General features: G+C 41.8%; 2 protein-coding genes across 6 annotated transcripts; one reads left to right on the top strand and one right to left on the bottom strand.

Moving 5' to 3' along the window:
- Positions 1–367: 367 nt before the first annotated feature.
- On the bottom strand, positions 368–6,133 carry ap3m1 (adaptor related protein complex 3 subunit mu 1). 4 transcript variants are annotated; one of them, XM_069538470.1, is made up of 9 exons: positions 6,032–6,133; positions 3,914–4,191; positions 3,496–3,667; positions 3,258–3,395; positions 3,068–3,153; positions 2,847–2,980; positions 2,417–2,624; positions 1,946–2,090; positions 368–1,476 (listed from the first exon to the last, which is right to left on the bottom strand). In XM_069538470.1, exons 2-9 carry the CDS (start codon positions 4,184–4,186, stop codon positions 1,376–1,378), a joined length of 1,257 nt encoding a protein of 418 aa, XP_069394571.1. In that variant the 5' UTR covers positions 4,187–4,191; positions 6,032–6,133; the 3' UTR covers positions 368–1,375. The 4 variants fall into 4 exon arrangements, with proteins under 4 accessions (XP_069394571.1, XP_069394569.1, XP_069394570.1 ...); XM_069538468.1 differs by lacking the exon at positions 6,032–6,133 and adding an exon at positions 4,519–4,803; XM_069538469.1 differs by lacking the exon at positions 6,032–6,133 and adding an exon at positions 4,519–4,791 and having other exon boundaries at positions 3,914–4,286.
- adka (adenosine kinase a) lies at positions 5,337–13,925 on the top strand. Of its 2 annotated transcripts, none has more exons than XM_020093883.2 (11): positions 5,337–5,526; positions 7,840–7,914; positions 9,316–9,369; positions 10,781–10,859; positions 10,983–11,155; positions 11,242–11,350; positions 11,522–11,692; positions 11,792–11,827; positions 11,928–12,042; positions 12,587–12,673; positions 12,762–13,925. In XM_020093883.2, exons 1-11 carry the CDS (start codon positions 5,426–5,428, stop codon positions 12,884–12,886), a joined length of 1,125 nt encoding a protein of 374 aa, XP_019949442.1. In that variant the 5' UTR covers positions 5,337–5,425; the 3' UTR covers positions 12,887–13,925. The 2 variants fall into 2 exon arrangements, with proteins under 2 accessions (XP_019949442.1, XP_019949453.1); XM_020093894.2 differs by lacking the exon at positions 5,337–5,526 and adding an exon at positions 6,245–6,432.
- Positions 13,926–13,977: the final 52 nt, after the last annotated feature.

The following is a 13,977-nucleotide window of genomic DNA, read 5'->3' as shown; positions in this document are numbered from 1 at the left end:
TTATGCTATGCATGTATATTTGACTGCATTTTTATGTCTTAAAATAAAATATGGATTGGGAAAAAAGTGAAACAATTTCACCCGGTAATGGAGCTTTAGATGAAAAGTCTTCCTGGGGGGAACTTGACTGTGCGAACCACATTTATTAGCTATTACATTGTTACTGAGACAATACACAAGATAACAACTGTCAACATGAGAGTGGAGCTATGAAGAAAGGACAGAGGGTCCCCGGTGTGTAGGATTCCTCCTCTGGGGACCATGAATATCTGTTCAAAATGTCTAAATAATGGATCTGCTAGTTGTGAAGATATGTGTCGTCCCTGGAGCCATGCTGCTGACCGGCATAACAAAAACGACACGCAAACATGGTTATAAAGCTTTTATAAGACATCTTATACAGTGCACTAAAATACAGATTCAACTTCATACAAGAGCTTAAAGAAGTTTTTTCCACATGGACTATTGATTGTGCAAATGCTGTGCTGAGTTAAGACGTTGTATTCAAGATTATGTGAGGATCTTTGTAGCTTTCTATTCTTTTACACAACCGTTTCCAGGCCCTGAAGAATGTTATACTCCATAAGTAAAACTACGTACCTTAGATACATTTAGGATATACTTCCCTTAGGCCTGCATGTAATTTGTGCTGTGATGTTGTGCTTTACAAAGCATTTTAACCTATTCTTATTTAAGGCCACTTTAAAGAGAGTGTGCAAAAAACCTGCACTAGTCAGTGCCTCGACACACACTGCAGCTACATTAGATTTCTCAAAAATAGACACACATATATACATATATACCTATACATATATGTGTGTGTGTGTAGGTATAAAAGTAGCTACCTTGTACTGTGTGACATGGTTTTGATGGCAGGGCTATTCACTCTCAGGCAACATGCAAGTAAAAATTGTATAGCTGTGTTGAAGTAGTGACGAGCAAGGCAGTGAGCTGCGAGTGTCCCTTTTCAAACCAAAATAATCCTTCTCGGGAAACACACAGAAGGTGATAGAGAAAGCAAAAGAAAAAGATTCTATCAGAAAAGAGTCTAAAAAAGAAATTGGAATGGTTCATATGGTGAAGCACAATTAAACTGAATAGGAACTAATAGCACTTCAATCTCTAAAGATCACATTGATTATTAAGGCATCCTCTTACATGCCACAAATAGCATCCATTCATATATATATATATATATTTATATGCAATGCCTGACATATAATAAATAACTGTTAGAATGCAAAATTCTGCATTAATGACAGTGAGCTGGAGGATATGTAAGACATACTGGAGAGATGACTCAGCGGTGTAGTGACATTGCCTCCAATTTGGCACATTGGACTGTTGACATTTGGCCTCATCTGACAGTCATCACTCAGGTCCGCACTTGGAATTTCCCGGCTTTAGTCAAATATTTGACCCCTTTAAACGGCTTGTACTTCTCTCCGTACATGTCGAGACGACTCACCTTGATACCTGTATAGAGACCAAAACGTGAGGAACGAGCACAAAATGCAAATCACATAGGAAAGATGGGACGGACTAGTTTACTTAAAGTCCAGATATTTTCCTACAAATTTCCTGAGGGGACGTATATGAGAATGCAAATGTCTTAGTCAAATGATCCAGACATTTTCCAGAACTTTTCTTGCCTGTCCCCTTGTAAAATATCTGGCTCTGGAGCCCATGTGAGAGCAGCAAGAAAATATCTGGAAAATTCACAAAGACAGAGAGAGAGAGAGAGGGCATATACATACGTAGGAGACATCACTGGAGAGACAGAGACATTCTGCACGCTTTTAAACAACAAGTCATTTGACTCTTATTATGTTCTTCACATGTTAAAGACAAACTCTGGACAATGTCAGGGCCCAATTTTCCTGAGCCATTTCCTGCAGCTCATGTCTGAAAACAGCTTTTGTTAAGTTGACTAGTTTAAGATTACCTGATATTGCCAGCTGCTGTATCTTCAGGTTAATGTCAAGTGCAGGGTTCTCCTCAGGTCTGGGGGCTCCTGACTGCATACTCAGACTGCCTCGCAGGTTAGGAAGCTTCTGGGGGTTCAGTTTCCCAATGTCCCAAACCAACACCTAAAAATGTAAGGACAATAAAACATAATGTATTTCATTCTCAGTTAGAGAATTGCATTGTTGAATGTCTGGAATGACAATACACTACTCAATAAGTTTGTCTTTGACCAAAGTCACTAATAAATAGATAATAATACATGTTGAAAGGATCATATTTTTAGGCAGTTTAATGTTTCTGTGTGTACATATCTAACATGAGGTAGTTACATAAGACCAACAAAAAAAACATAATAAACTGTATGATGATTGGAGAAAAGTGTTGACATTCAAATCTTAATTGAAACAAAACTACTGTGTTACTGCTGAGGTCAACCTTTGTTAGTTACCTTGGTAGTAAGGTCATAAGTGTAGTTTCCCTGTGAGGCTGTGAGGTTGACACTGAGCACGGATTTAGGCATGTGCACAGTGACCATCAAACCCTCCACCGTCTTCCCCATGGTCTGCTTGGGTCCGATCGTGATGTCAAGGCGGCCACAAGATCCCGTCTCAAAGAAACTGATGTTCTGCTTCACGTACACTGGGATAGCTACAAGACTGAGGAACGAAACAGAGAGAATAGTGTATGATATAGTAACACTTGAGCCCGATATCCAATCATATATTCAAACTAGAAACAAATGCATAAACTGGTAGACTTCCATAACGTATTTAATGAAATCTCAACTTGTCCTGCTCATGACGACAATGATGCCAAGAACTGGTTATGGACAATGTTTTTAAATTATGAATGAGACACAAAGCTATGGCTGTGCTTACTTTTGAGAGCTGACATGATAGGTCATGAGTGTGAAATTCCCATCTGGCGGGATGAAAGAGAGGACACGCTCCGACTCCCAGCGCTTAAACCGCACACATGGGTGGAAACTCATGTCGTCGAGAAGACGAGGATTCTGTTACCAAAAAAGGCAACAACAATGATGCCAGTGAGTGAGTTTTTAGACACCAAGAAAAACTGAGCAACAAGGGCATGAACCCACCATGAAGGAAAGCGTCAGGTCAGGCATCCCAGTGAGTCTCACGCAGGCTTCAATCACACCCTGGATCTCTGCAAATACTGTTGTGCCTGAATGAGAAATAAAAGGATATGTAAATGGGTCAATCATATCTAATGTTTCTGCCCTGAATATAATCTTCCTCTATGGTGATCAAACAAGTGGTCGTTTGTACCTGATTTGTCCAGAATGGCATCTATTTCCTCTATCACGTCAAAGTACGCCTCATTGTTGGTGTATTTAACACCAGCCCGCCTCCACGGGATGTTGGACAATTGTCCTGTTGGCAACGTATCTCCAACATTACTGCTTCCTGGAAAGGACACAGAAAAGCAGTGGTGCACATTCATATCAATTCAGATCCAGTTCAGAGATCAGTTCACAGTGGGCGGTGCAGAGTGACCTCTGTTTACCTGTGAGCGTATTGACAACTGATCGCAGGATGGTTGGAGGCCTGATCATCTCTTTGAGGACGTTGGACTCTGTTGCCAAAGGGAAGCCGTTGTCCAGCATCTCCTCCAACAGCTCGTACACCGTCACCACATTGTCCTTGATGACACTTTCTGAGCATTCTCCAAAATAGTCCTGATGACAAAGAGACCTGTTATGCTAAAACAAAGACTATAATCTTTATTACTAAAACAGATCATGAAATACTAAACAGCCAGCTCACTCGAAAAAACAAGTGAATAAAGCATTTCAGTATGTACATTGACTTTGGAAGGTTCTTCGCTTTGCGACTTCTGTAGCAGGAACATATATATTTCTGTATACGCTCAGTTAAAACAGATGCAATATGATTTACAAATCCTTGCATCTGTCTGGACGCACCTGAAACGTGTCTGCCACCCTGTGCAGGAACTCGATGACGAACAGCGGGGGGATCTCTGTCTGAACTACGGACAGGAAGAAGAGCTTGTCTCTGTAGATGGTGATGAGGTAGTGGTGGGGGGTCTGCAGGACTGGGGGCACATTCTCCGGCTGTACCGCCTTCTCTTTAGCCTCGAAGAAGTAGTCGCACACGGTCCTGCTGATGACGCTCTTCCAGTGTTTCTCCAGGAAGATGTCTCCCGACTGATTCACCAGGAACAGACTGTGGATCATCTCAACTGCAACAACGAGGCGTCTGTTAGCGCGTTAGCTTCGCCTCGAAACATCACGTCAGCACTTTTATTTTGAACATCGGCCCTCGTCAGTCACGAGTCTGCCCACAAATCACAACAACACACCGCTGATGTCATTAACGTCAACATTTAGCAACAATCTGGAAAACTAACTTCTACCTCAGGTGTCTGGTTAGTTAGCAACATGAGCGTAGCAACGTAGGAGCTTTTCCACCGCCTGTATTTTGCCGCTAAAGCTAACACCGAGCCATATGAAAACTCAGACCAGGAGATTAATGTTTATAAAGTTTAACATGTTGTAAAAACTTTTACCTGCTGACTCCAGCTGACTCTGTCACGACTAAACCACTGTGTCAATATGGCAGAAGTGTGTGAGCTGCTGAGGAGGCGCCTGCAGATCCCACGACACGTAAACGTAACTCAGACCCGAGTAAATGTCGATAAACGAAAAATAAAAAGGTCCGAACAACGTTAATGAAGAACCGAGGTGTGTTGTGAAGGATTCAAATGTGAAGCAAGCCGAGTTGTAACCGACATGAAACTTTCAGAGAAAAGTTCGCGACTTTTTAGTCAGGCGACGTTTTCGGCCAGCTATTTAGGATTTTGCTCCCCCGAGTAAAGACTATCAGGTGTTAGTGCCACTCCCCCCTCTGAGAGTAATAATAAATGTAACAGGATCAATAAGTCAGAATGCAAATAACTAATAATTCATCTAGACTTTTGTTTTTTAATAATCCTCATGATTACAGATTACACACATTTAGCGACAGAAATCAACAACCATATTCAATAATACACATAACATTGTATATAACATAAACAAAGTACAAAACATAAATAGGGTAATACAGTAAAAAAATGCTTATTCTTCAGAAATTAATTAGCCGTTTTATTGCTGTGTATCTTATCACTTTGTAACTTTGTTCAAAAGTGCTATATTATACTATATTATATTTGGTCTTCTTAAGTCCTGTTGATGTAAGACTTGTTTTAACTGCCCGGTGTTTTTTGTTTAGTATATTTTGTGTCTAAAGTTAAGCACCTTTATCTTGCCCTTATGTAAAGGTAACGCGCCTCAATGTTGATTTCTGATTGGTGGAAGGCCACTTCTCCCTGCGAGCCTTCACTTCGGGCACTAAACTCCCTCCGGTGTGACCCGCTGTTCTCTCGCCGGTGCAACGTGCTCTGCTCTTCTCTGTTTGCTCTGCACTCACTCATCATGGCCTCCGATGAACCCAAAGCAAAGAGAGCCAAAATCTCGGAGAAGGAGGAGGAGAAGAAGAAGGAGTCTCCGAACAAAAAGACTTCTGCCAAACTGAGGTGATTCAAAAGATAAAATAAACGTTTCGAAGCGAGGGGGACACGCGTCTCCTCGGAGAATGCTAACATTAGCTCCAGTCTGTTTAGTTAGCAGTGTTTGAAATGAACGAGTGAGGTTGAACTATCGGGTTTGTGTTGAGCATCGACCGTGTGTAAACCCCTCAGAGAGGAGACTGGTATCGCAGCGGTTAGCTTCGTGCTAACAGTTAGCGGGTTGTAAAACATGGGGTCAGGGGCACTTTGGGCACCACCGTTACTGTGGCAACAAGCTTCCGGCTCAGGTGTATGTGTGTGTGTGCGCGCGCGCGACAGTGTCCGATCCAGGTTCAGGACGACCACCTGTTTGCCCCTTTCACGTTTTAAAGCTGCAGGAAGAGTCTTATTTGTCTGATGCTCTCCCTCCATTCAGAACAACAGCTGCAACCACCAGCTCCAAAAACACACGTGGTGGGGAATCTGTGGCGCTTCCATGCTGTTTACATGTGATCCAAACATGTTGCATTACCCTGCGACGTCTGCCATTCACCCCTAACAGCTGGAACTACTCTTTATATATCGGCATGGTGTCTCTAGTCATCAGCACGCTTGTCACGCCGTCGCTCAGCTTCCAGGCAGTGACCGGATTGAGGATCTAGGCTCGCAGGACGCTGCAACACGAGCCTATCACCAGACAGACAGCCAGCCCCGGTCCTTCCTCCTCCCCGTGCCACCAATCAGTCCGCCCCGAGTAGGAGGAGCCGCGGTTGCAGGGGAAAATCGATCTGGCCGCTCTCTCACTGAGCTGAAGATGTGAAGTTTTTTCCCCAATGCTTAGCTCTTTCTGAACCGGTTTTAGGTTGCTCAACAGGTCTGCTAGTTTCTAGCTGGTGCACGCACAGAGAAGGACACCATGATGTCTGCTGCAAGGTAAGACCACGTTGGCATACAGGGAGCTGACTTGAATCCCGGCACTGGTGATTGGTTGTAGAAAACCGGTTAATTATCAGGCTGCATGTTGCCACATGTTTACTGTCAGATGTTGGTGCATCTGCCACGTTGGTAAATGCATTTTCTGTCTTTCGGTGACACAAACTCACCAGTGTAACTTGAGTCCCTGCCTGCTGTCTCCTTTATCTTTGCATTTTCAAAATCCTCCTCCCATGTTGCGTCTTCCTGCTGCCTCAGATCTTGTCCCTGCGGTCATAGACAGAGAGGCCACATGGGAAAATGGTGTGTGGAGGTGACATCTGTCCAGGACTTGCTGCGCCTGGGGTTTACCCTAAGGCAGATATGACTGTTGACATGTGGAACCAGCATGAAGAAGTGAAGACACCACCAAGACACAGATATGATGCAGCCATTACCACAATAGCCTAGCGCTTTTGCAGCATCAATCACAGATAGAGAAACAAACACACTAGTCTCCGTGGGATTTTAATGCGGGGACACAAGTGCTATTTAATCGTTGTCACATCTTGTTGAGCCCCAGTGGTGGGAATGTTGCTGTACTGATTTTTTAAAATTGTGTTTTCTTGATGTCACAAGACTGGTTTGTGACATCTTTCAAGCCTCGTGGTCTGTTTTGCCTCTGGAAAGAACAGTACAGACACACACACACACACAAAGAGAGAGCCTGCTACTGTCCTGATGTTTGCTCACTGTGGATGTCATAACACAGTTACATGCATGACCAGCTAGGTGTCTCACTGCCGACCATGTTAATGTTCTCTTATAATATCTGACCATGTGTCATTTCTGAACTAGGTCTCTAAGAAATGTCTTATTTCTTCTTTTGTCTGTGTAAACAGGAAGTGATAAATCATGTGATTGAAATGAAGTCACATGTTTTGCACATTAATTGTAAACATGGTAAAGAAACCAACATATTCAGCAGAGAGGACGAACAGGAGTTGTTTTCCCACAATGAGCTGAAACAAGGATTTAAGTCAGTCAAGTCAACTCCATTGTCCTTCATCCACAAATATACAGACCAATGTGCAAAAAGAAACAGTGCAGCACAAAAAACTACATATAAATCAAAAAACATATCAAAGTCAACTGTATTCTCAATTCGGCCATATGTACAGGACATAGACGGGATTGAAATGCTGTTTCTCTCAGATCCCTGGTGTAAACATAAGTAGACAAGAACAAGTACGGAACATATGAAGTACTGAGCTTTAACTGGTTTCATATCCAGTTAAACCATAAGGGGCAGCTTTGGAACAGACCAACAGATTAGGTAAAATAGTGATGTTATGTAGAGTTAAGGAGGGAATATAAACCCTCTAGATCTGTGTTTTTCTTCTAACACTCAGTCTCCCTATCTTTCAGCACTAACTCGCTCTTTGGTATGGGAAACCCTTTGCTGGACATCTGTGCTGTAGTGGACAAAGACTTATTGGACAAGTAAGTTAAAGAACTGAAGCAATGGAATAAAATTGTCACTTGAATAAAGTACTGTACTGAAAGCACCATATATTTAAATCCTAGTTGGTACAATACATGATCAAAAATATTTGGATTATTTATGTTTCAATGTTGCGTATGTTCTTTTGTTCAAGATGTGAAGCTCAAATCGATCTTTTGATGCTGCCGTTATGTCCCCACAAAGCACAGGCACAATCTGATAATATGAAATAAAGACATCTGGTGTCAGTTAGTTGGCTATTGTGAGAGGCTGACCGTAAGAGAAAGAGCCTCTATGATTTAATTCGATCAATAGAGATACAAGATAACGGTGATGCAAGAGAACAGAGCAAAGGACACAGCAGAGATGTCAAATAGTCAGTGTCAGCTTGATGTCCAGCAGAGACACAGCTTTAGTGTATGAGACAGTATCTCCTTACATTAGCAATGCATTAGGCTGAGCAATACATTGAATGCATTTCCCTTTTTTATCATCACATTTACATTACACTTCGTAGTCTACACACCCATCAAGGTCGAACAATCCTAAATATGTTTACATTTGTTTTTACAACATGAATCATACATAATTTAATTCCAATCTTCCCTCAAGTTTGATGTAAATCATTACAGCAGTAAACCATATATGTCATTTTCTTGCTTGCTTATTTATATATATATGGAAGAAAAGATTAATCTTACTGATCCCAAGCCCGGGAAATTCACTCGATACAGCAGCAGATAGTCAGAATGAGGTTAACAAGACAACATGTGAAGTAGCAGTGGCAGTAAAATATAATGTAAATTAAAATGTAATGTAATTAAAAAGATTAGCGCAATTGTCTTAAGTATATCACCACCCTACAAAAGGTGAGGCAGTTTAATTAGAAAACATAGGTCATACAAGCAGGTAGACTCAGGTGCTTTACAGAGACACACAGTCAGATCAGTAGTTTTCTTGTGTGTCCGAGCTGCTTGACTTGACCAGGGCAAAGGGCTTCTCTGGGCTCCAGCTCAGAGTCCACATTCAAACCCCTGGATTAGAGATAAACCAGCAAAGCTATCTCAGTCTCACACATAGAATTAAGCAGGACTAAAGCTGCATGTTAATCCCCAGCCTACCTTTCAAAGAAACTGCTCATTGTTTAGACCAACATATTGATGTGGAGTTGGGGAGTAACAGACACTTTAATAGAGCCTCTCAAAACTTTTCCCTGTGATTTTATAGCCAAAAAATTTCAATCACATTTTCCATGTGAGTGTCTGGCAGCACTGCTGCTGTGTCTGCGATGCCTATCCACGTAAACTTATTGTAGACTCTTAATGTGTGGGTTTGAATGAGCAGAGTTTTTTTGTTTGACATGGTTCTGATTACTTTTTTTCTCCTCTAATTATTTGCAGGTACATGCTGAAACCTAACGACCAGATCCTGGCAGAGGATAAGCATAAAGCACTGTACGTATGTCTCCAACATTTCCTGTTGCACATAGAGGTCTAACACCAATAATGTGGTTTGGAGTCTGGCACAGGGAGAAAAGTCATCTGTCGTTATCCTTATTGAGTTTGTTCCTCTCTGTTCTTGAGTGGGCCAGTCAAAACAGGCACACACCAGAAAACACCACAACTGACCTCCGTTCTTTTTTAGACGGCCAATGGCAGCGCAGCAGATCCAGTAGTGAGAGCTGGCCTCAGCCAATAGCAGAGCAGCACACTCTCACCTCCCAATCCCTCTGAGACAAGAGCGAGAAAGCAAATATTGAACAGTGGGAGATAAGAAAATCATGTGTGACTGTGTGAGAGAAGATTAAACTCATGTAGTCTGACTCCTCGGGTTTTTGAAAATATATAAAGGCAGGTAGTAGAATAATGAATTATAATATGTAGTTTTGATAAGTAAAATTGATAGACAGTCACCCCCATTTTATATTCCTCCCCCTCTTCCAGATGTTGTCTCCTATCCTCCAACCTCAGTCTCCGGACTGCTAACAGCAGTCAGCGCTGTCTCTCTCACACAAACCACACAGATGCATGTTTGTGTATGGGTTGACATGGCGGCTATATTTAGACCTCATAACATGGCGAATTCAGGAGCCCCAAGCAAAGCATCAAAGCGCCGCTTCAGTCATTGTGTTACATAACAGGCATAAATGGTTCAAATAGTGTAATCAGTGTTCGGTCATGCGTATATTGTAAGAGAAACCACCGTCTGACTCCAGATGAGGTTTCTCTCCGTCAAGCTACATCCATCAGCATGTACATCACAGTGGACACAATAAAGCAACCCAGCTACAGAATGTGCCTAGTATTTTCCTTAAGTGTTGTAACTATTCCTTTAAGAAACTGGATAAGCCTTCAGCACCAAACAGACACAGCTTGGTCAGTGCTCAAAACCGTACCCAGCTATAATTGTAACTGAGTGTGTGTGGTCAGGTTTGGAAATTTGTACTTAGATGTCATTTAGCCAGCGTCTCAAAAACACAGTGCAACAGTAAACAAAATCTACATGACATCAACACTACATCGACATGATTTCGGTTTAATTTGAGAACTGCATTTTCCAGCTAAAACAATCTCTTTCCACAGAAACGTTATGACTTTGTATCGGTTTAAATTTTCGTTCCTTCTAACAAGCATGAAAACACATGTTGACCATGTCACCACTCACATACACTTGCACAAGCCAGTGTCAACAGAAGGCATTTGGTTTTTAGTTGCAGAAAGAGCTAGGGTATGAATGAGAGGCCGCAATGGTGTGCACACCAGGTGTGTCCGTAGCTTAATTGATGTTTTTTCAAATGAAAATGTTGAATGCACATGGGGACTAAATCCTCCTTTAAAATTTGACAAAATGTTTGCCTCTGTGCAGATTTGAGGAGCTGGTGAAGAAGTTTAAAGTTGAATACCACGCCGGAGGAGCCACGCAGAACTCTATAAAGATCGCTCAGGTCAGTCATGCACACAAAAATACTCTTAACCTCCTCTTCTGTCCTCACATAAATGCTCTTTAAAATTACTGGAAACACTGTGTGTGTAACATACTTGATACTGATCAAAGCTGTTTCCTGCAGTGGATGATCCAAGAACCTCATAATGTGGGCACGTTCTTTGGCTGCATCGGCAAAGACAAGTTTGGAGAGATCCTGAAGCAGAAGGCTGAAGAGGCTCACATCGACGCCCATTACTATGAGCAAGACGAAGAGCCCACAGGGACGTGCGCTGCTTGCATCACAGGAGATAATAGGTGTGTAAATAATGATATTGTGTTTGTCTACACATTATAATCTCATCTGCCGATAACTCCTCACCTGTTTTGTTTCCTTCTCCCAGGTCTCTGGTAGCTAACCTAGCTGCTGCTAATTGTTATAAGAAGGACAAACATCTAGACCTGGAGGAAAACTGGAAGCTGGTGGAAAAAGCTAAAGTCTTCTATATTGCTGTAAGTAGTAGTTATCAAACCATTTTATTGTGTGTTGAAGGTCATCTCATGTCCTATCACTTAACCTTTGTATTCCCATTATATTGCTGCAGTTTCTGTTCATGATTCATTAGAGTCCATCAAGATTTAAAAACACATCGGTCTTGACCTAGTGTCGTTCCTTCCTTCCAGGGTTTCTTCCTCACCGTCTCTCTGGAGTCCATCCTGAAAGTGGCAAAGCATGCGTCTGAAAATAACAAGCTGTTCTGCCTGAACCTCTCTGCGCCCTTCATCTGCCAGTTCTTTAAGGACAACCTCATGCAGGTCATGCCCTACGTTGATGTGCTTTTCGGCAACGAGACGGTAAGACAGACTTTCACTGTGCATTCTGCAGTTGCACTTTGAATTGACGATAAATTTCTTTTGTTTGAAAAATTTAACTCTTTCCTTTGTTTTCCTCAGGAGGCAGCAGCTTTTGCTAAAGAGCAAGAGTTCGAGGTGAGTGGACTGACGTTCTCTTGTAGCATTTTCATTCTTTGTTGCATTTTTAAAAGTGTTTTGCACATCACCCAATCGTCGTGTTGTATTTTGTCTCTAGACCAAGGACATTAAGGAAATTGCCATGAAAGCTCAGGCTTTACCCAAAGACAACACAAAGAGACAGAGGATTGTAGTGTTGACTCAGGGGAAGGACAACACTGTCATGGCTTCAAGTAAGATTTCCACTTTTTCTCTCACTCATTGTGTCCACTACTGTGGCTATTTTCCCCTCATTTATTAAAAAAAAAAAAAACCTCCAGACCTTTGTTTAATAAACTTCAAACACTCAAACAAGTATGCTGGACCAATAGGGGGCGATAGAGTCTCCATCAACAAGCTATTAAATACGAGAGAAGAACGCTGTGGTAAACGCCTGTAAACACCTGTGATGTGGTGATAATACTTCATTTACTGCAGAAATAATTAGACCTAGCGGAGCGAACCAAATATAGAAAAAACGGTTTATAGCTGACACTTTTACTTTGACGCAAAGCAACAGTAGGCATGCACAAAGTAAGCTGTGATGTCATCATTTCCCAAACGCTCCATTTTTCACGTGTACACAGAAACTTGAGAAAACCTGCACTCTGGAAAAATCACAATTTCCTTGACTTAAAATGTTTGTTTTGCGAAATATTTGCATTAGTGCGGATAGAGCATCAGTCTCTCGTCCTCTTATACTGTAGATGTATAATTTTCCTTCCCATGTCTATTCAGGTGACAAAGTGGAGGCCTTCCCTGTTCTGAAGATCGACCCTAAGGACATTGTTGACACGAATGGTGCAGGTGATGCGTTTGTAGGAGGTAGGTTTTTATGTGTTCATTTGATACATTTCTAAGCTGTCTTTGTTTTTTTATGGAATTCTGTTAAAGTCTTTCCTTTGTCATACAGGTTTCCTTTCTGAGCTGGTGCAGGAGAAACCATTGGATCAGTGCGTGAAGGCCGCACATTACGCCGGCAATGTCATCATCAGACGAGCGGGTTGCACCTTCCCAGAAAAACCTGACTTCAACTGACGCATTTCCAGACATTTCCTTCAGCCTGAGACCTTGCTCTTACCTCGCCATACACAAGTCTGACCCATGAGCTCTGTTTTCTATAATTACAACCCCTCAATTCTCTTAGAGCCATTTTTTCAATCAGCCAACCGTCCATTATATTTCTCAATCAGTCCGCACATAGTTTCTTACCGATAGTTGTTTCGGTGCCTCTTGACATGCGTCTGCCACTTGGGGCCACTAGAGGATCATGAGCCACTACAGGGACTTAAATGACCATAGAGGAATCATGATAACAACACGGGATGTAAAAATTTGGGAACTAAACACGAAATTGTGTTTTCAAAGACGTTTTTGTTGTTTTTGCATCGTTTTAAATTTATTTTGGCTCCCGACACTGCCAGCGTCTGGCTGCCATGTCTCCCACTGACTGCCATCACACTCTGCTGCGACTTCTAATGTTGACATTTCACGAGTGTGTTTTTTTTCCTGCTTCTTCTTGGAGATGGAATCAAGGCTCAAGAAGATGATTCCACCGTGGGAGGACACACTACACAAACAGAGGAATAGGGAATAACCGTCATGGGAGTTTTCGGGCACTGCTTTGAAATTGTGCAGAAGTGATTTGTTTTAGATTTTGTAAGATTAATTATTCCTTTAATGCCAGTTTAAGGTTTTAATTATAACAGGCCAGTAATTAAGCCAAACATTTTTATTTTAAGTGCACACTGTTTTTTTTAATTGTGTAAAAGCCTCTGCCCACTGCTGCGTCCATGTGATCACTGTTAAACGTCACATGTACCATGTCTGTGATCCCAGAAGTTACCTTCAATGTTTGTGGTTTCTAATGATAAGTGCCTTTTTTTTCTATTCCATCACTGTAAACGTTACGAAGCTTGGAGTATTGATTAGTGGAGGCCTACAGATCAACCAGTAATGAGCAACTGGTGCTTGTGGGACTGAAGCATGGATACACGTCATTGTATCTGAGTGTTCTCTGTTCAAGTAATACAGTGGGTATTAAAATGAACCTGAAAATAGACATAATCTGAAAGAAGTACATGTCGTTTTCTTATTATTACAAACATCAGAACTAATGCAATGTGGAT

This window comes from Paralichthys olivaceus, chromosome 14, assembly GCF_024713975.1.
Source record: "Paralichthys olivaceus isolate ysfri-2021 chromosome 14, ASM2471397v2, whole genome shotgun sequence".
In the NCBI taxonomy this organism is placed as follows: Eukaryota; Metazoa; Chordata; class Actinopteri; order Pleuronectiformes; family Paralichthyidae; genus Paralichthys; species Paralichthys olivaceus.
Note: the sequence above shows the minus strand (reverse complement) of the source record. Positions and strands in the feature narration are given on the sequence as shown.

What these genes read in the sequence shown, in the direction of transcription:
- adka (XM_020093883.2), top strand. Translation starts at nt 5,426, where the DNA reads ATGGCCTCCGATGAACCCAAAGCAAAGAGAGCCAAAATCTCGGAGAAG. An exon ending in ACTCTATAAAGATCGCTCAG is followed by an intron (nt 10,860 to 10,982) that starts GTCAGTCATGCA and finishes TGTTTCCTGCAG; the next exon opens with TGGATGATCCAAGAACCTCA. An exon ending in CAACACTGTCATGGCTTCAA is followed by an intron (nt 12,043 to 12,586) that starts GTAAGATTTCCA and finishes ATGTCTATTCAG; the next exon opens with GTGACAAAGTGGAGGCCTTC.
- ap3m1 (XM_069538470.1), bottom strand. Translation starts at nt 4,186, where the DNA reads ATGATCCACAGTCTGTTCCTGGTGAATCAGTCGGGAGACATCTTCCTG. An exon ending in TGCCATTCTGGACAAATCAG is followed by an intron (nt 3,154 to 3,257) that starts GTACAAACGACC and finishes TTTCTCATTCAG; the next exon opens with GCACAACAGTATTTGCAGAG. An exon ending in ACCTGACGCTTTCCTTCATG is followed by an intron (nt 2,981 to 3,067) that starts GTGGGTTCATGC and finishes TTTTGGTAACAG; the next exon opens with AATCCTCGTCTTCTCGACGA.